Source organism: Leptopilina boulardi, unplaced genomic scaffold, assembly GCF_019393585.1.
Source record: "Leptopilina boulardi isolate dan_hultmark-lab unplaced genomic scaffold, ZJU_Lbou_2.1 LbouV2_224, whole genome shotgun sequence".
NCBI classification, from domain to species: Eukaryota; Metazoa; Arthropoda; class Insecta; order Hymenoptera; family Figitidae; genus Leptopilina; species Leptopilina boulardi.
In genome coordinates, this window is record NW_026137779.1 from 1,348,042 (window position 1) to 1,370,635 (window position 22,594).

The window sequence follows — 22,594 nt, forward strand, 5'->3', positions numbered from 1 at the left end:
TCATACCATTCTGCAGTTGTTAGACTTTTGTTTTCTAGAGAGTAGTAGAGTCTGTTTTTGTTTGAATGTTTTATGATTTCTGCTATTGTAATCATAAAAAATTATTATATTTTTTATCTTTATTATTGTTATTTAACTTTAGATTTAAATTAATTTATGAATTTTTATACAAACATTAGTGTATATTATGAATTGTATTGTACATAAATGATTGTCCTCATGATTTCCTGGGACAAAATAAAGACATAATAATAATCCAAATTGACATTATAATATTGTCACAAATTTATTAAATATATGATATCAATTAGCAATTACACAGTGCAACAGCATTTATTTTTATTTATTTATCCCAGGTTCCAAAATTGTGTATCACGTCAGGATTTGGAAAAAATGGGGGTAAATACACAAAGAACATGTTAAGCAACTTTGGAACTTAGAATCGTGTTCAGCACACAAAAATACATTGGAAATCACTTGTAGACTTGTGTTACTGACCCTGGAAACCCCGGAGAGACATAAGTTTCAACGAAACTTATTTGTTTGAGATTTACACTTTCTTTTTAATGAGGAGTGGGTGGAGGAAATAATTCAATTATGTACAAAATTCACTTAATTTTCACACTTTATTTTAAAACACAAATGTAGTATATAATGAACAAAAATGGCGTGACCACGCTGTGGTCAAGCACAAAAGTATAATTATTTTAAGAGTTGCCTATAAGTTATTTTAATAAAATTGATAACACCTAAAAGAATAAAAATGACTTGGTAATGAGATGCACCGTGATAAATGTTTGAGTTTATTGTTTTTGAGGTTAATACTATCTTACTGCATGTGACCAGACAACAGGCCTATAGTACCAGTTATGTGTGTGTATTAAGAAAGACCCCAATTACCCTCGAATAGAAAAGGATAGAAAACCTGAGAAAAGAGCCATTGGTGGTTCCGACGTTTTTCTTTTTTTCACGTCTCCTGCTTTTTCGTATAGTTTTAGCAAATTACGGAATATTGGTTCTTGTTTTTCGTATAAATTTAGTAAATAACAAAGTGCTAGACTGTTTACTTCCTATACTGTTTTTTCCTATAGTTTTTTCAATATTCGAAAATTGTAGATTTGAATTAAGAAATAATAATAATTTCAGTTTTCGTAAAATGTTTTCAGTTAAAGGTATTCGTAAAACTATACTAACTTTTATTATCAAACTAGAATGTTTCGCAATTGAAAAACAAAAATATCAAAATTTCTATTCAGATTTATTACATATTCTAACAAGATTTTTTTCCGTGTAATAGTCCCTAGCACATTACGTGGGACGTATCACTGCAAAATGCCGGTGAGAACGACTTTTGCGGTTGATTGCTATGAGAATACTAATTGTGCATACACGCAGCGCGTTGGTTGTGTGTTGCGCGCGTAGTGATTTTGTGAGTGTATTTGTGTGTTGCCGTGTAAAGTGAGGAAAGTGAGAATGTGTTGGTGCGAGTTTCCCGCTAATCAGCTGTTGAACCGACACCTGATTTTGGTGTTAAGATTAAGGGGGGGGGGTATAGTTAATTCGGTGAAAATAATGCATACTTTTAAGAATTTTTTTTGGCGATACAAAGAAAGTTAATATATTTATTAAATTTTTATATAATAATACAACATTTGAACAGTATTTCACCAAATTTTCATTACAAAATATTGCGAATTGAGCGAGTAAGAGCAAATCTCCTCAGGCGCTTGCAAAAAAAGTTATTTTACGGTGTACACTCTAACTCGCAACAGAATCATCTAAAACAAAAAAACCAAGATGCATTAGTCAAAGGAGATGTTTCTCGAGGTAACGCTGGGAGGATTTTTTTTTCATTTTTCGATTTTTCGTAACACATAAAAGCCAAAAAACCGATTTTTTCTATAAAAAATCGACGAATTTGTTATTGTAAAATGAGTAATTTTTTAAAAAACAAAAAAAGCTCCCAGGGTTACCTCGAGAAACATCTCCTTTGACTAATGCATCTTGGTTTTTTTGTTTTAGATGATTCTGTTGCGAGTTAGAGTGTACACCGTAAAATAACTTTTTTTGCAAGCGCCTGAGGAGATTTGCTCTTACTCGCTCAATTCGCAATATTTTGCAATGAAAATTTGGTGAAATACTGTTCAAATGTTGTACTATTATATAAAAATTTAATAAATATATTAACTTTCTTTGTATCGCCAAAAAAAATTCTTAAAAGTGTGCATTATTTTCACCGAATTAACTATACCCCCCCCTTAACATGGCATTGCGTAAGAATCTTTTCTATAAATGGGATCCCAGAAATAAAAAAAATGAAATTCTGTTGCACAGTGTTATTTGCACTAAATTATAAAAACTTTATCATACAATTTAATAGAAATTTAAAGCGGGAAAAACGGTCCCGCAAACTCGTTTACGTCGTACAGTAGCCACGACGCGAATCCTTTTCCTTCGATTGATTGCGAGAAAGGTTCGCTGCAGCTCTTCTCTCCGCTCTCTTTTGGAGTCGCAGATATCTCTTGATTACAATTGTTAATTCAATAATAGAGTTTTTTGTGGATCTGCCATTTCTAATAAATTGTCTGTGTTTCCTTTTATAGAAATATTAAATTTCAATAATTTTATTATTAAAAATATAGGTAATCAAAAAATAAAATATATTATTATATTATAATTGAGCCGTAGTGTACAATAACATGTACGCTTGGACTGTCTGTTCCAACCGCAATATCTACTCCGAGTTGCATAGAGGGGGATAGAATCTAGTCTCCTTAAGGCCTTTCTCCAATAGGATCCTAAACTCTTGCGTTGCGTATGCATTGCGTCGGTTGCTATTGGCAACCAATGCTAAAATCAACGCGTCAGTCACGCAACGCAAAAGTTTAGGTTCCTATTGGAGAAAGGCCTTTATTGGCCCAGTCTCGTTTTCATCGCGCAACTAAAAGTAGATATTACGGTTGGGATCCACAGTCCGAGCGTGGTGTTGTTATTGCACGTTGCGGCTCAATTACATAATTATAATTTATTAATTAAATATTTATTAATTTTGGCCGTCAATATTGGATTAATATTAGACAGCCCAGTCTTGGAAAGGATGTGGATATTCCAAGGGTTATCCAATATTGGTCCAATGCAATGTCAGTCATGAGCCTTGACGATTTCGCACTGGGTATCTTGTCCTAAGCAATATTACTTGCCGATGCCTGTTCTAATTGGAAATGTGTTAAAATTTCTTTAAACAATTTCTTGTGTTAGAACCAAATTGCGAATATTTCGTGAATGTAACATATTTTTTTAAATAAAAAATTTTATTTTAAGTTTGTTATTTTATTATAGCTAAGGGGTCATCAAAGAAGTCCTTCTGACAATCAAGAGTTTAGAGAAAGAACTAAAAAAGATGCCTTTAATCATTTAGAAAACGAACTTGATAGATTGCAAGCAACAGCTCCTGAACCCCTAAGAGAAGCTTTTGGACAGGAGTTTAGAGGTTTTAAAAATTTGTTCAAAAGGTTTCTGAAAGAAGAAGGACCCTCTTTAGAGTGGGATCGTATACAAAAATTACCCGACAATGCAGTACGTATTTTATTATCTTCTTTTTAAGGGAAAAGTATCGTGAGATAAGTATATTTATTTTATTTCTGTGTATGTTTTGTAACCAATTATACTCGAAATTTTTCCAAATACTTAATATTTGTAAAAAAAATTAAATCTTTTCCAACGCTAAGATGTAGACTTTAATCGTGTTTACAGTTTTTAAGTATGTTCTGTTCATATATATGAAATGTAGAATGAAATGTTATTTAAATCTATGGTGCGGTAGGTATAATCGATACTACAATTAGGTAAAAATATTGAAAATTAAATATTTATAGTACAGTTGAAATGTTAATTTAAAATTTTTTTTCAATTTGGAACTTTCTAAAAATCACTAATGGATATAAAAATTATTCTAGTTCAAACATTAAAAAAATATTGTATCATATATTAGAATTTATCACTTGGTAAAATATTGAGACAAATATATGGTGTGAATTTAATGTGTTCTGAACATGTTATAAAATTCACCCTGTAATAAAAGAATAATTATTAGCAGCCCCATTCAGTATTTGAAGTACTGTGGTTATAATGCGAAATTCGAGAAATGAAACATTTGAGAAAATGGAGAATGAAAAAATATTTATGTTCAAATATGCGAGATTTTTAAATAGAGAAAAAAGGAAATAACATCAAAGTGAGCAATAATAATTATTGTAAGTGGTGAAATTTGCAAGTTAACAAAATATCTGACGTGTTAAACAAAAATCGGGATATTTAATGAATGCGTAATTTTTCGAATTCTGCATTGCAACTTTAGTACTTCAAATATGAAATGATGCCATTGATCGTTTTTTTGCAAGGAATTTATCAAATAAAATAATTGTTTATAGACCTATTACACGAGACGACCTTTTAAACGAATAATTTTCATTTGTCAGTAAATTGTTTCATAATTATTTTAGATTTATGATTATTGTGATTTATCTGAGCCAAGTGTAGCAGAAATCAAAGAACTGTTGAATAAATTAGTAGTCGTAAAATTAAATGGCGGTCTTGGCACAAGCATGGGATGTCATGGTCCAAAATCAGTAATAACTGTTCGTAACAATTTTACATTTTTGGATCTTACAGTTCAACAAATTGAAGTAAGCTATTCTATATCTCTATGTTAACACTATTAGCATTTTTATTAATAATAATAATAATTGGAATAATTATAATTAATATTACATTATAATTTAGAATCTAAATAAGACTTATGGTGTAAACGTGCCCCTCATTTTAATGAACTCTTTTAATACGGATCATGATACACAAAGAATAATCAGAAAGTACAAGAATTTGGATGTTGAGATACATGTATTTAAACAGAGTTGCTATCCACGAATATCTAAAGATTCACTTCTTCCACTTGCTCAAAATTGTAATGTTGATCAAGACTTGGAAGCGTAAGTATTTTTTATTTAATTTAAATTGTAACGCTAATTTAGATCTTAGAAATATTAGTTAAAATAATAATATCCCACAATCCCGTGTTTAAATTACATACTGTGATTTCTCTACACAATACTCTCCGGCATACGAGCCTCTCTCATGGGGAGATTCCGCTGAAACGATCGAGAAACACGACGACGACCTGATTTGAACTACCTGTTACCTTTTGTATTGTACTCACGAAACACACTCTTGTTGAGATAATCCGCTGGACGACGATGTGGCTGCGACTTAACCCAATGAATAAAGATACAATAAACGCACGATTATTAACAATACTATTTATTTAACAACTATATCACTACACGTATCAAAATATCAATAGTCCTTTATAACACTGTTCGTTAACACACGTTCGTCTTACACGGCAGCTCGGATTGATCTCTCGATTGATTATTGCGCGCCCTCTTCCTTCCTGCTGGCCCTTGGTCGGTGAGAATCCGGAAATATCTGGAACTTCCTAATCCTTCATTGGACAACGAACCACCTATACTAAGGAGAAACTGCTGACACGCACAATCACACACATATGCGAATAGATCTCCCTGCTTGACATATTCGACGCTGATACTAATATATAGAATTCTCGACCATATAATAAATATTGGGGATTTATATCTAAATAACGATATACTTCGTTATAAAATGTAATAGGATAAAGTATCTACTTAATAGCATGTAGTCGATTTTAAGTATTCAAAGTGTTTTATTAAATTAACATTTAAAGAAAGTGACATTTCGAAGTTAAAAAAAGTGAACACTTGTTTGTTAGGTTAATAATTTCTAAAAGTCATAAGCACATCTGATTCAAATATTCTTAAATTGCACAAAAACATGGAGCAATTTTGCATGGTCAATTTGCTGCAAACTTGTGGCAAATATTGAAAACTTGCTGCAAACATGCTAAGTAAGATTTATGAAAAGTTTCAAAAAAATCTCATGGAAAATTTTCAGATTTTTTAAAAAACAACACTCAGAAGACAGGGATATTTAGGATGTCTCTGGGCACGGTGGACTTTAAGGGGTTATATACCTTTTCATGGGTCAAAAAATCGATTTTTTTTCATTGCATATATCAAAAGCACATACTCTCGAGAATGATTACCCAAAATTTCATCAAAATCGGATTATTAGAACCAAAGCTATAGCTATATAATAGCTAGAGTGTGAACGAAGGAATTTAAATTTAAATCAAAATTTATTTTTTTTGGTCGAAAAACCAAATTTTAAATCCCTAAAATCACGATTTTGGGGAAAAATCAACGCCATTTCAAGTAAAAATTTTTTTCTCAAAACCCTTCGTTCACGCACGCGGTAATATAATATACTAACGATATTTCCATTGTTTTTTAATTTTAGTTAAACTCTGTCTGACATTTGGCAATCACCGTAAGCAATTATAAATAAAGGTGTTTTAGTGCAAAGACTACAGTTTCCACAATTATTAATATTTTTTAATAAAAATGTATATATACAAGTACATCGAAATATGTACTATTCGATAAAATAAACTTCGTATTAAAAACATTTTAAACAGCTAACAAATTTTTTGAAAATTCCTCTTTTTGACGCGCATAAAGATATGTAACGCCTTAACACACTTTAACTTAAAGATGCTTTCACTTTGAAATTTCTTCCCTATCTTTAATCTGGACACTTTTCTCCGTAATTTGCAAAAACTTCAAAATATTTCATCCAGCCGTTTTTGTAAATTGATTTTTAGGTTAAAAATTTAATTTTTCGTTTTTTATGAGCACGAAGTAAGAATAAGGAGTCTTCACTTTAAAGGAAAAATGTCCCCAATTCTGGTAACATCATTCCGGAAAATTAGAATAGTCAGAGGTGGCGTTCATAACAAAAAAAAACCTTAAACTATTGATTTCCCTAATAAAAGTCGTCTGCTATTTTTGAAAAGTGTATTATAAAATCACATAATTCCATATTTTTGAAAAATTAAGTAATTGAATAAATAGTAAATATTAAATATGAGATATTATTTGTATCTAAAAAGTCATTTACAAATTAATTAATTTTATTAATTTTAATAAAGTTCTTTAAAAATCCACAAACTTTAAACTTCTTTTTAATACACATTCTTTAACAATCAATTATTGTTTTTACAGTAAATTATTGAATTTTACTTAAATATGATTAAAAACATTTTTATTACATTTACTTTTACAAAGAATTTTAATAATTTTTAAAATAATTGAATTTCGAAAAAGTCATATTCACCTCCAATCCACGCACAGAGTGAAGACTCCTTATTCTTACTCGTGTTTATGAGAAACATTGTGTAATATCACAGTAAAAATTTGCGTAAAACCTAACCCTGTTGAAAATTCCGACCTCGTTTACGACGTCGTATTCTAAGTAGTTTGTGACGTAGTAAACGACGTAGTAAACGACGTAGAAAACGACATAGTAAACGACGTCGTAAATGAAAGCGGAATTTGGGATAGTAAATGACGTCGTTTACTACGTCGTTTACGATGTCGTTTACTACGTCGTTTACGGTGTCGTTTACTACGTCGTTTACGATGTCGTTTACGATGTTGCAAAAATTATTTTAATATTATTTATTTAGTAATTTAGTAAGTCCAATATCCAATATTAAAAATTTGAATAATAATTTAAAAAATCAATAATTTAAAAAAAAATTTATTTTTATTATTTTTTAATAGTTATTATTATTATTATTTTATTTTTAATATTTAAATTAAAATAAAAAAATGGTCATCAAAATATTAGTGAAACCATTTCTTCCAAAAAATAATTTGTCTCAAATCCAATAAATATAGGTAGGAGAGACATCGGGCAGAAAAAAATTTCGACAAGAAAAAAATTTTCAATCACTGCTTATATACCAATCTAATGGCACCTCAACTGCGAGAAACAGTTATGATGTTCGCCCTCCCTGTGGCGTTGAGCGAACTTAAGTCCAGAGCTGAGCCATCAGCGCAGCGCGGAAACATTTGAAAAATTTGATTTTATTAGATATTTTATTTTATTTTAAATATGACAAATAATTAACTTAATAAATAACTAATGTTATGAATAATTATTAATAACATAATGTCATACTTAATAATTCGTTAATTAATTATTTTTAACGAAAATTTGACAAAAAAAAATTGTTGGCCAAAAAAAATATTACCATTAAAAAATAATTTTTTGTTAAATTTTTGTAGTAAAAAAAATTTTTTCAAGACAATTATTTGTGACCTAAAAAAATATCACGATGAGAATATAATTAACAAAAAAAATTACTCGTAGCACAGAAAAAATTTCACCATGAGAAAATAATTTTTTTTAAATTTTATTTGTAAAAAATTTATTGGTAGCTCAAAAAAAATATCACGGTGAGAAAATAATTTTTTGTCAAATTTTCTCTGTAAATAAATTAATTAACTAAATAACGTACCGTAAAACAGGGTTATTTCGCTCATTGCGGGTAAATTCGCTCACCCACTTTTATGCTTTATTTCAGCTTTAAAATAAAGTTTAATACCTTTATTACCAGGTTAAATTTTCGTAGTAAAAAAATTAATTAACTAATTATTAAGCTCACTATTTAATTAATTTTTTTTACAGAGAAATTTTGACAAAAAAAATTATTTTTTCATCTTGATATTTTATTTGGGCCACAAATAATTTTCTTACTGAGAAAATTTAAAAATAAGTAAATTTCTCATCGTAATATTTTTTTGTGCTACGTATAATTTTTTTGTTAAATTTTTTTACAGAGAAATTTTTACAACAAAATTATTTTTCATCGTAATTTTTTTTAAAAACACGAATTTTTTTTTCAAAGAAAATTTGAAAAAAATTATTATTTTCTTATTGTGATATTCTTTTGTGCTACGAATAAATTTTTGGTAAATTTTCGTAGTAAAAATAATAAACGATTTATTACGGTATTTAGTGAATTAATTGTTTTGGAGAGAAAATATGACAAAAAAGTTATTTCCTTATCGTGATAATTTTTTTAGGCCACAAAAGATTTTTTTACAGAGAAAATTTAAAACTGATTAAATTTCTCATCTTAATATTATTTTTGTGCTACAAATATTTTTTTGTTACATTTTCGTAGTAAAAAAATGAAGTAACTAATAATTACCGTAAAACAGGGTTATTTCGCTCAATGCGGGTAAAGTCGCTCACCCATTTTTTTGCTTTAAATTTGATTTAAACTAAAATTTAGTATTTCTATTAACAAATTTAACATTTTAACCTGGTAATAAAGGTATTAAACTTTATTTTAATGCTGAAATAAAGCATAAAAGTGGGTGAGCGAATTTACCCGCAATGAGCGAAATAACCCTGTTTTACGGTACGTTATTTAGTTAATTAATTTATTTACAGAGAAAATTTGACAAAAAATTATTTTCTCATCGTGATATTTTTTTTGAGCTACCAATAAATTTTTTACAAATAAAATTTAAAAAAAATTATTTTCTCATGGTGAAATTTTTTCTGTGCTACGAGTAATTTTTTTTGTTAATTATATTCTCATCGTGATATTTTTTTAGGTCACAAATAATTGTCTTGAAAAAATTTTTTTTACTACAAAAATTTAACAAAAAAATTATTTTTTAATGGTAATATTTTTTTTGGCCAACAATTTTTTTTTTGTCAAATTTTCGTTAAAAATAATTAATTAACGAATTATTAAGTATGACATTATGTTATTAATAATTATTCATGACATTAGTTATTTATTAAGTTAATTATTTGTCATATTTAAAATAAAATAAAATATCTAATAAAATCAAATTTTTCAAATGTTTCCGCGCTGCGCTGATGGCTCAGCTCTGGACTTAAGTTCGCTCAACGCCACAGGGAGGGCGAACATCATAACTGTTTCTCGCAGTTGAGGTGCCATTAGATTGGTATATAAGCAGTGATTGAAAATTTTTTTCTTGTCGAAATTTTTTTCTGCCCGATGTCTCTCCTACCTATTTATTGGAATTGAGACAAATTCTTTTTTGGAAGAAATGGTTTCACTAATATTTTGATGACCATTTTTTTATTTTAATTTAAATATTAAAAATAAAATAATAATAATAATAACTATTAAAAAATAATAAAAATAAATTTTTTTTTAAATTATTGATTTTTTAAATTATTATTCAAATTTTTAATATTGGATATTGGACTTACTAAATTACTAAATAAATAATATTAAAATAATTTTTGCAACATCGTAAACGACATCGTAAACGACGTAGTAAACGACGTCATTTACTATCCCAAATTCCGCTTTCATTTACGACGTCGTTTACTATGTCGTTTTCTACGTCGTTTACTACGTCACAAACTACTTAGAATACGACGTCGTAAACGAGGTCGGAATTTTCAACAGGGAAGTTTACACGGAAAAAATTAGTTCGTGAATCATTAAGAGATTAGTCTGTCACTTTGAGACGGGACACTGTTTCCGTAAAATTTTAGTTAACTTTCTTCAACAACTTAAAAACATCGTTGAAATATTGAAAACGAATTATAAAATTTTTTATAATTCAGTATGTAACCAGTTATTTTTGATTTAATGTTAAACTATTAGGAATAGATGTTTGAAAGGTACTTAATATTCATTAAATGTCATTTCAACTTTTAAATATTTTTAACTGAATTCTTACGATTCATTTGTGAAAAGTCTGTGAAACCTTAGTTGACTTTATGGCAAACGGGCTGCGCAGTGATGCGTTGTGCACTTTCTCCACAGTTTTGCTACAGCATATATGTTTTAGCTACCTATATACTACATAGACTGTATACGTAAAATGTGAATATGAAATTCAACAAATAATTAGCAGTCAATTTCTACTTAAAAATTTACCTCGGTAAAAATGTATTTTTTTTTATTTTTTCTGACTAATTGAGAAGTGATGTTCAGTGCAAAATCTTTCCTCGAAAGTGGTAAAAAATTTCATTATGCACTATATAGGGGAGAGTGACAAACAATGGGACAGTTTAAACAGTAGAACACTTTAATTTTCTGAAAAACTACTTAAAGAAACTCGACCAAAATTTAAATGTAAACCATGTTTATGACAACACTATCTCCAAAATTTTTAGCCACATTGATTCATTATTTCCAAAGAAAATTGAAAAAAACTGTTTCTGACGTTCCAGAGTAAATTTTTTCTTAAAATACAATGCTGATTTTTATATAGATAGGACAGTTTAAAAAAAAGTGTAATTGTTACTTCGTTTACTCATGTTTTTAAGTATAATATCCAATAATTTAAAATATTTTAAAATTTCACAAACAATTTTTATTTAAATAGTTTCTTGCGATTGCTCAATTAAAACAGAGGGACATTAAACATTGGGACAGGCAAAAATTTAAGTTTATGAAACGTGGATTGTGGCAACACTGATTATAAGTTGTGTCAGCTATACGCATGCGCATTTATACTTACATAGCGACTAAAAATGTGATTTTTTATGCTAAAAAACAATAAAAAATTCAAAATTTATAATTAATAATTATTACAATTATTGTTCGACAACATTTAAAAAGTAACACTTGGTAAGAGAACGACTATTCAAATTTTTCTTTAAATTGTTTTTAGGTTATGACCAAATTATGACGCATGATCAGCAGTACTGTAAACGTGAAAAAAATAATAGCAATTTTTATATGAAACTTGACATCGTATTATAAAAATGTAAAATATTATTAAATTATGAGCGTTTTGCAACATTTGTTATTTAATGCAAAATATATATATATATATATATATATATATATATATATACCTATTATAATAGGTGGGACACCTATTATTAAGTACCAAATAATTATTTCAATAATAATATTCTGTTTCAAACTTTGTAAATATATATATATATATACTTAATAATAGGTGTCCCACTGTTTAACACAAACCTTCAAAACAAGAAAAATGTATCAAGTTTGAAAAACATGAAATTTTTTTATTTAATCACAATATAATCTTAATAGAATGTGTGCATTGTGTAGAAAAGAGTTCAAACTTTATGGTAATACCAAAAAGTCTTCAAAAATATATAAAATTGACATATTAATATGTCTTTGAAAAAAAAGTGTCCCACTGTTTGTCACTCTCCCCTATAGGTGATTAAATTTAAAATTGCATTTTTGCGGACTACAAATGTTGACTTGGCAATGTTGGAATTGGTGGTTGAATAATTTTTTTTTGGTTAGCTAGCATGTCCAGCTCAAAATTCCTGTACAGGATCCTTAAAGGATCCCTACAGTTTCCTACATAGGATCCTTAAAGGTTCCCTGAGGGATCGTGTTAAGAATCCTACGCAGGATCCCACGGGTCGGTATCATATTGACACAAATTTTTTTTGAGAAAATTGTTATTTTGTACAACTGGAAATATTGTTATTTTGTACAACTTGACGAATAAAAATTGTTATTTTGAACAAATTTGAATAACGATATTGTTATATTGTACAAATTAAAAAAATTTTAATTTATTTGTTAGGGTACGGTCCTTCTATCTCATGCATACACTGTGCATGTATGCAGAAACATTTGGCCGGTCACACTTCAACAAAATCTAGTGAATGTTTAGTAACTTTCTAGTTACAATCGAAATTTTTGGAAAATTACTAGAAAGTTACTAAAAATTCACTAGATTTCGTTGAAGTGTGACCGGCCAAATGTTTCTGCATGCAGTCATATGTATTTTTTAGTCCTCTTTCAGAACCTACCGCTGATTGCGAATTTGAAGTCAGATTTTCAAAATTCAAAATGGCAGACATTTTGAAAATCAAACGCAATCGGCTTGACACTTGTTACTCGGGGGTTTTTGGGGTCGCTGATTCTGAATTTGAAGTCAGATTTTCAAAATTCAAAATGGAGAAAAAAAATATATTACGACCGCCAAAAGGACTGAAATTTAAAAAAGACTTCAAAAGAAAGTGTAAACATAAAGATTTTCCTACAGAAAAGAAGTCACAATTTCTTTATAAATTTATTTATAAATATTGTTAAACATTAGGTGGTGATAAAATTTTACCAAAAATATTAATTTTATACTACTAAAATTTAGTGTATTACTGAATGCATGCAAATAATAAATATTCATTATTGTTTTCAGCATTAGAAATACAATTAATTCTATCAAATTTTTTTGTACTTTTCTGAATAATATAAACTAAACATAGAAACACTGAAAGCTTAAACACTAAAAAATTGTTTAATTGGCTTTTAATAAAACAGTATTACTAATTGTAAGATAAATTGTGCTAACTCGTTAAATTTTATTGATTGTATAGTAACTTTTTACGAATCTAGTCGATTGTTTAATAATGTTAAATTCTCACATTCAGTCATTGTGAAAAGTAAATTGACTTAATTTTACTGTATAATTTGTAAATTTTAATACTATTTATAAGTGAATTGTGCATTTTTAAATAATTTTTATATATATAGAATGTTTTATTTAATAAATTAATTAAATATAATATTCCGTAGGGACACGATTACCCGGACTAATGGATGCCGGCATGTATCCGGATAATTGAAAAGAATAGGAAATAAACAAATTTTCAATGCTACATTTTGTTTTTCAATAAATCTAGTTTAAAATATGACAATTGTCATAATTCTTAAAATATACACGGAAAAGTTTTTGGTAGTTCTTCGCTATCAACAATGGTGGCGCCTTGTTCCTAGTCATGAAACGTAGAGACAGCAGAATTTTGGGTCTACTGCTTGCCCCTGTAGGAGCTCTGAATTCCCATAGGCGTAAAAGATATTCTTCTGTGGGTTGCCAGCGCTCTCACAGTTGATAAATTAACATACTGGTACGTCAGCTCTCCCAAAAACTTATCCGTGTAATTGAATAATTATTGTTTTAAGGATTAAGATAAGGAAGGAAAAAAATTTAAAGGCGTGCTATGTAACAAAGTTTTTATTTTTAAACATGTCCATATTTTTAATAAGTAGTTCAGTCTTAATTAGGGATTAATACTAATTCGAAGCAACAATAAAAAGAATCTTCAAAAATCAAAACAAGAACACATTATAATTGTATTGTATTGTATTATATTGTTCCTGATTGAACTTTAAATTTAAATATTATATCTTTGATTTAAAGTGACCTCTGTACATAAAGTACACAAATTATTAAATTATTATGAATTCAATAATTATATTCTATTTTTATTTGTTGAAATTCAATAACATTATAACGAATGCTTATTTTCAGTCGCAAGCCAGCTTGTGCAAAAATATGAACGTGGTACATATTCTTTTTTTGCATAGTTAAATTCCAGTATTTTGAATCTATTTATTTAAATACACTCTATTCACCACAATAGTATATAAAGCAACGAATACTTCTTTGCTATACCTAGATATAAATTAAAATGTTCAATGTACATAAATTCCTTAAATTGCATATTATTAAAATTAACAAGAAAATTAACAAAATTTAAATTCAAACATACATATGTATCTAAAAATTTAGTTCTTCACAGGTATTAAATAAATCATGCTATCAATTTCTGAGAACTCTCAATATCTGGTTAAAACTGCACAATCTAAAGAGTACACTGTTTCTGATTTTTTTCGAGTTGTTCTTCTCTAGATCCGTAGATTTCTGCGTAAACGGGAGTACCTCGTGTAGAATCTATGCACTACGGTCTTAGTTGATTGGAAGCTATATTTTATATTTTAAGCTGTGTATTCCATGTAATCGAATTAACATTTGATTATCAATACTAATCTGTTATAAAATGAAATACTACATTTAGTGTATGTTGTTACTGAATTGAGTTCAAAAATCATAATACCAGGTGAATATTCCTTAATTTGAAATTTATTACTATTGAATCCAGTTATAGTCACAAATAAAAAAATGCACAGCTCAAAATTTACGCTATAATCAACTCTGGGTGCAAACAAAATTGAATTTGTTGATTGACCCTCACTCCCATAAAAAATAAAAAAAAAATTCTTTTTACATTATTGAACAATAAATAATTGAATAACTAACAATTAAAAAAATCTATAAACAAAAAAATTCAACAAAAATAGTATATTAAGTAACAAGGGAAGAAAAACAGCCTTTTGTTTATGGCGCCCTCGACATTAACTAATACCACAAAAATCACTGTAAACAAATGAGGCTGTCTTGGTCTCCGGGTTTCAGTGTAGACAAACTAATAAAAAAAGATGTTTTTGTTTTAGTATGTGCAGCATTCGACTACTGATCTGTACAGTTTGCTTAACACGTGTTTTTTGGGAAGTAATAAATAAAAAAGTGTATTGATCAGTAGTTCGTTTGCAAGCTACCTCCTTTGTAACTACAACAGTTGCAATGGAGGTAGTTTTCTCACGAAGAGAGTATATGCAGCATTCGATTACTGATCTTTACACTTAGCTTAACACGTGTTTTTTGGGAAGTATTGTGAATTGAAAATTGAAATTGAAGTTGAAAATTATTTCCTTTTGAAAACTCTAATACTTTAAACTGGACTAAACCTTTTTCTTAATAATCTTTGTATTTTAAATTCATGAAAATCGTTTTAAATTACGAAATTGTCAGTTATGTCTATTTTTTAGGCTAGTGCTTGATAAAATATCAAACTAATAATAAAAAATCTATATTATGACAGTTTGTCATCAGAATTTTCAAAAGGGATGGTCCTCCCTTTTAATTATATATTAATTATTAATGAATTTTTAATTTCATATTCAAATGTGTGAATATGAAAAATATATTTATTTTGACATTTTATATAAGGGTTTTGAAATTTATTAATTAAATATATTTAGTCTTTTATTAGAAATATAATATTTGTCTTTTTTAGGGTTCCGTACCCGAAGGGGGAACCCTATTAATGAGACTAGTGAAGCAAGGCATGTACCCCCCCCCCTCCCTAGCGGCCACACGAATTTATCTAGAGGGCTGAAATTTGGTATTAATATGTATTTTGGCGTGTAGATTACAGGAAAAATATAGCGAGCACGATTGGATTTGATGATCATATTGTTTTTAAGGAAAACTCATATTTTTAGCAAAAATCATGGATTTTTCGAATAAAAAAAGGAGATAATTTTATCTTAAGGGATCCAAATTTATACTTTTTTACGTGTAGATTACAGAAAAAATATAGCGAGAACGATTAGAGTTGATTATCATAGCGTTTTCAAGGAAAAACTGATAATTTTCGATAAAAATCATGAATTTTCCTCAAATACCGAAGAAAATTTTATTTAAAGAGTTTCAAATTTATACACTTTTACGTATTTTTGCATGTAGATTACAAAAATATATAGCGAGAACGATTAGAGTTGATTATCATAGCGTTTTCAAGGAAAAACTGATAATTTTCGATAAAAATCATGATTTTTCCCCAAAAAATGAAGAAAATTTTATCTAAAGAGTTTCAAATTTATACACTTTTACGTATTTTTGCGTGCAGATTATAGTAAAAATTTAATAAACATGATAGGCAATTATTTTAATTGAGTTTTTTCAAAACATACAATTTTTTTAAAAAGTGGACTTTTTTCTTAAGTTTTACAATTTTTTACCCAGAAAGATAAAATTTTCTTCCTTTTTTTCGGGCCAAATTCTTGATTTTTTTTCAACTCCAATTATTGACGTTGAACTTAATTTAAAAACTCTAAATTAACTCAGTTAATTTAATTAAGCTTCAACACCACTTGTCCCCATTTACCCCAACTGACCCTATATTATAACGTTTTAATTATATTGGACATTTTTTGCAGTTGGTATCCACCTGGTCATGGCGATTTTTATGATAGCATTAAAAATACAGGATTATTAGATAAGTTTATTCAACAGGTAAGAATGTATTCTTTTAATTGGATTTAATGTTGTTGTTTACTTTAATTTCCTCTATTTTTATTTCCTTCTGAAAATCCTTCTTATTATATTAAGTTCAAGACCGACCGAAACCACCACAAAATTTTCGTTGTCTTAAATTTTTTTTACAATTCTTTAAAAAAAATTTTTTTTCAAATTTTTCAAATTTTTTTTTATTAATTAATTAATTAATAAGATTAAATAGATACTTTTATTAATTAATTTTAATTTAATTATAATTATTACCTATAATAAAATAATACCTAATAATAAAAAATAGATTTTTTTCTAAATTATAATACATTTTTTATAAAGAGATGTTAAAAAAAGCCTCTTCATTATTTCAAGAATAAATATTTTATAATAGTTTTTTTAATGTACTATTGTAAACTTGATAAGGGTAGTAGTAACTTCCGAAACGTCGTTTTTTATAAAATAATAAAAAATTTGTTGTTGAATTGAACTAAAATCTTTATTATAAATAAATGTATCCTAAAAAAACGTCAGAAATGTTGGTTAATTCTAACTGAAATGGATATTATTATCTTCAATTATCGTGAAATAAGACTGTTTTACATTATATTATTTAGAATGATAAATTTATTGTAAAAAAGACTACTTGAGGCTCCCAATTCAAGAACCGGACGGACGCTTGGACGCATGCGCTAATACCAGTCGGGTAGCAGCGAGCGGCCCACATTATAATTCATATATACATTTATATGATATTCCAGAAAATGAAAACTAATTCAGATCAATTCAAATGAATATGATCGGGCTGTAACTTGCACATAGTTTAGCCCTAGGGGTTAGTATTTTAACCACGAAGTATTGTTAGGTTTTTTTAAAAACTTTAGGAGAGGGAGGGGGTTGAATTTTTTTGAAAAATTTAAACAGTGAATTTTTGAAGACTTTATAACTTTTAAACTGAAATATGAAAAAAAATTGACCAATATGTTTTCGAAAGGTTTTTTCCTGCTCTTTCGGATGGTGCAAACATTTTTTCAAAAAATTCAAAATTTGACCCTTTTTTTGAAAATCAAAAAATTTTTTGACTTTTTTTTAAGTTCAGTCTTTTTAAAATTTTTTTTTAAAGTTAAAAATGTGTGTTTCACCACAAAAAATATTGAGATGTCCTTTTTTGTTATTTTCAAGATATTAATTATTAAATTAATTAATGTTAATAAAACAAGGAGGGGGTCCTTTATGTTTATTTCATTAACATTTTGCTTCCTCTTGTGTGAAGCAAAAAATTTGCTTTCTCGTGAAGGAAGCAATGAATTTATGCAATTCAATTGATGGATTTAAAACATTTCGAATTGAAAACTTTTAAATTAATTACATTTTTTGAAAAATTAAAAATTAAGAAAATTTTAATTAATTTTGGGTGTAACATATACTTTATATATACGAATCGATTCGTTTCAATGCAAGGAATACAATTATTTTATGTATTAACTTGAATTTAACCTTCATGGGACTGAGGAAAAATTAAAAATACTTTCTATGGGCGGACGAGGCACCCGGGTACCTATGTTTAATTTATTGAAGATTTTGTATTAAAATAAGCAGTTCAATTAACTTTAAGTATGGTGGACGTTTCAATGAAAGAAATAATCACATAATATAAATACACTGTAAAAGTAATAATTTTTTCATAAAAAAAAATAAAATTTAATATTAAAGACAATGTCATATATATAACTCCTTGCTGCTGAAATTTTTCCATTGCATTTTCCCAATCTAGGGTCCACAATTCTTATCAAAAACAAAATTTTTTCTTCGATCGTACATTATTATCTTTTATAATATGAATTAAAAGATTTCGATAGAATGTGAAAATTAAAAACTAAATTAAACACTAATGTACGATTGAAGAAAAAATTTTGTTTTTTTGTTTTTGATAAGAATTGTGGACCCTAGATTGGACGCAATGGGAAAATTTCAGCAGCGAGTATATGACGTTTATTTTATTATTAAATTTTTTTTCAATAAAAAAATTATATTTCGAAAATTTAAATATATAAGAAAACATCCACAAAAACTCGTATCAATTTATTTCAATGCGTTTGAGAAAAAAATTCCTGAAATTTACACATTTTTTGACTTTCTATAAAGTAGGCGCCCCCCTTAAGGCAGCTTTGCTGAATTTACGCAATGCAATTTCCATTACAACTACTAGCGCTGATTTTAAGACTCATTTTAAAATAAGATTTTCTTTTTGCTAATAAAAAATTATCATTATTAGTTGATTATTAAAAAACTGTCCGTTACGTATTAAGTATTTTGTATATATTCACAATTTCATTGATCTTTTATTTAATAGTATCCGTGTATATAATATTTGCTAGATTGCAAAACAAGTACATATTTAGGCAGATTATTTATGAAATCAAATATAAAAATGTAAAAAATTTATTTTTTATTATTTAAAATTCATTTTGACGGTAATTTTAAAGTTAAAAACTGACGATTTTTTTATGAATATTATTATTTAATTGTAGTAACTAAATTACATATTTTATAAAAAAAATTACGTGCATTACTATAAAAATTAAAAAAAATTGTTGAATGTAATTTTTTATAATTTTTTAATAGAAATTTCTACATTTTTTTTAAGGGTGAAGAAACTTTGTTTATTATTTCCCAATAAATAAATATAAAAGGTACATTATAAATAATATTCAAACACTTTATATGGATAAATTTGAGATGTCAAAAAACCTTAGGTCGGTACGATTTTAAAAATTACGAAAAAAACAAATTTGAAAATGCAAAAGATACCCGGGTACCTCGTCAGTCCCATAAAGGGGGAAATTTTTTAGTTAAAATATGAATTTTTGAATTTTTAACATTCATTAATTCTATAAATTTAAATCAAATCTATACTTTATATATAGCAATCGATTCGTCTTGATGTAAGGAAGGCGATTTTATTATGTATCACCTTAAATTTTTCTATTTAAAAATTTTTTTAATTAAAAAAAAATTTTAGAAAAAAGACGATAAAGATTTTTTTTTGGAGGTATTATTAAAAATCCTCTCGTCATTTTTTAGAGATTAATGTGATAAATATGCCTACCAAATGTTACCCAAATCCGGACAATTGATCAGGATCTCATATAACATCCCAGTGGGCAAAAAACCATGCCCGTTCTAAAAACCTTTTAAGAACGTTTTTAGAGCGTTTCATGTCTGTCAAATAATGTTCTGGAACATTATTTGAACATCCATGTTCCTAAAATGTTCCAGAACATTATTTGGCGGACATGAAACATGGTTTTTTCCCTACTGGGGTGTTACTATATAGAAGAAAATTTGTTTTCACCATTTTTAAAAATTTTATAAACGAAAGAACTACAAAGCTTTTTCCACGAGAAAGCAAAATGATATATTTCACTCTCTAAATATGAATTTTTTAGAAAAAATTATTTTTTAAAAAAATATTAATTTTTAAACAATTTGTTAAAAAAATAAAATTTGTTTATAACTTTTAAACATGTTCTCCCTCATTTTAAAGCGTGAAAAATATCATGAATAATGATTAACATTGATTTAACAAATCGATGGTTAAATTTCTGAGATGGCATTATTTTTTGTTTTCGACATAATAATTAATTAAGTAATAAAAGTTAATAAAAAATTTAATATTTTACGAACAAATAAAATTAGAGTTATTTTAAAAACACCATTCCAATGCCTATCGAAATCCACATCTAAAGAGCCCTATATGAACTATTTCGGATAAACGGGTGTTAAATTAATACACAGTTTTCTTGAAAGTATCAAATTGAGATCAAAAATAAACGATTTATATTCAGTTATTTTCGTAATAGTGTAATTGCAGAGACATATTTCACTATTTAATTTGAAAATGAAAATAACAGAAAATCAAAGACAATGTGCAATTCGATAATTAAATAGTGACAGCTTATAAACATAACCTAAAATGCATGAAAAAAAATTTGTCGATAAAATCAATATAGCCGAGCTTTCTAGAAGGTAGAAATTAAATTCTTTTATTTGACAATATGTAGTCTCATCCCCTTAATAAAAAATGGAGTTTTTTTGCCAATAAAAATTAGGATTTTACCCCCTCCTCTTTAAAGAAAGAAAAATGCATTTATAAAGGAAATTTTCATGAAAAAAATTTTTTTTAATCAAACATATTGGTGAAATAAATTAATTTTTTAATCAAAAATATTGGTGACAAAAATTTAATTTTTTTATCAAAGAAAAGGTAAAAAATATTATTTTTGAACGGAAACATTGGTGAAAAAATTAATTTTTTCATTAAAAATATTGCAAAAAATAATGAATTATTTTTTCAAAATATTGTTGAATATAATTAATATCTTATTTAAACCAATATTATTGATTAGAATATTACCTTTTTTGATAACATAATACATCTTTTTGACCAATATTTCAAGTAAGAATTTTGCTTTTTATAAAAAAGATTCAGACAATATTTAAAGAAAGGAAAAGATGAGTGCTGCCACCTACCTTCTAAAAAGCTCGGCTATATTGATTATATCGACAAATTTTTTTTCATGCATTTTAGGTTATGTTTATAAGCTGTCACTATTTAATTATCGAATTGCACATTGTCTTTGATTTTCTGTTATTTTCATTTTCAAATTAAATAGTGAAATAGTCTCCGCAATAAAATAACTGAAAATAAATAGTTTCCCACATAGCACGACTTCTTGCTGTGAGGTTTCTGTAAGGATATCTGTAGGGTTTGTAAGGTTACCGTGTAAGCCTACAGTAAACTTGAGGTCATCTTAAAACTTCCGTCATTACAGTAAGCTTACACAGTAAAGCTAAGGTAAGCTTAAACAGTAAGGTCGTGGTAAGTTTACATGGTAAGGTTGTGGTAAGCTTACACGGTAAGGTTATTGTAAGCTTCCCGTAAGGTTGTTGTAAGGTTACTGTAAACATTGAGTAATAAGAAAATATATTAAAAATAATTATATTATAATATATATTATATTATAATTTTTTCATAAAAAATTATATATTTGGTAAAGTACTTCATGAACCCCAATAGGGTTTGTTAAATAAAATTTACTGCGCAGCCGTATGTGCCATAGAATACTACTGTGCATAAATATTAATACAATTGATTTATTAATAACATTCTATGTTTACAGTAACCTTACAGCAACCTTACAGTTACCTTACGGGAAGCTTACAATGACCTTACCGTGTAAGCTTACCACAACCTTACCATGTAAACTTACCACGACCTTACTGTGTAAGCTTACCTTAGCTTTACTATGTAAACTTACTGTAATGACGGAAGTTTTAAGATGACCTCAAGTTTACTGTACGCTTACACGGTAACCTTACAAACCCTACAGATATCCTTACAGTAACTTCACAGCAAGAAGTCGTGCTATGTGGGTTATTTTTCAGTGGATTCATTTCGGCCATGATTAATATAAGTTGATTAAATTTTTTGCATCAAAAAATTAGACCGCTTCGTGTATCATTTCCAAAAAAGATTTACAAAACGCTCTCATTTAGATACAACATATGTGTATCAGAACGTTGCAATAGAAAATGATACAACCAACTTTACTGTGAATAAAAATTATCGAAATAATTGACAACATTTGAAGAAATGAAGATGAACCGTCAATTCTTTTTTTGTTTGAAATATCATCTAATTCAATGTCAATGAAAGAAAATATTAAGTATTACTAAGAATC

The 22,594-nt window shown here is 27.5% G+C and overlaps 1 protein-coding gene and 1 long non-coding RNA gene across 6 annotated transcripts in view; both read left to right on the top strand.

Moving 5' to 3' along the window:
* LOC127279892 (UTP--glucose-1-phosphate uridylyltransferase) overlaps positions 1–22,594 on the top strand; it is a 237,922-nt gene that overhangs the window by 75,274 nt on the left and 140,054 nt on the right. For all 5 annotated transcript variants that reach the window (XM_051302548.1, XM_051302543.1, XM_051302545.1 and 2 more), the window contains exons 2-5: positions 3,340–3,576; positions 4,503–4,685; positions 4,783–4,988; positions 16,781–16,856. In XM_051302548.1, the coding sequence (XP_051158505.1) occupies positions 4,605–4,685; positions 4,783–4,988; positions 16,781–16,856 (363 nt within the window). In that variant the 5' untranslated portion in view covers positions 3,340–3,576; positions 4,503–4,604. The remainder of the gene's footprint in view (positions 1–3,339; positions 3,577–4,502; positions 4,686–4,782; positions 4,989–16,780; positions 16,857–22,594) is intronic.
* LOC127279922 (uncharacterized) lies at positions 11,868–13,596 on the top strand. Its single transcript, XR_007842751.1, has 2 exons — positions 11,868–12,959; positions 13,514–13,596. It is a non-coding gene; the product is annotated as an uncharacterized LOC127279922 (long non-coding RNA).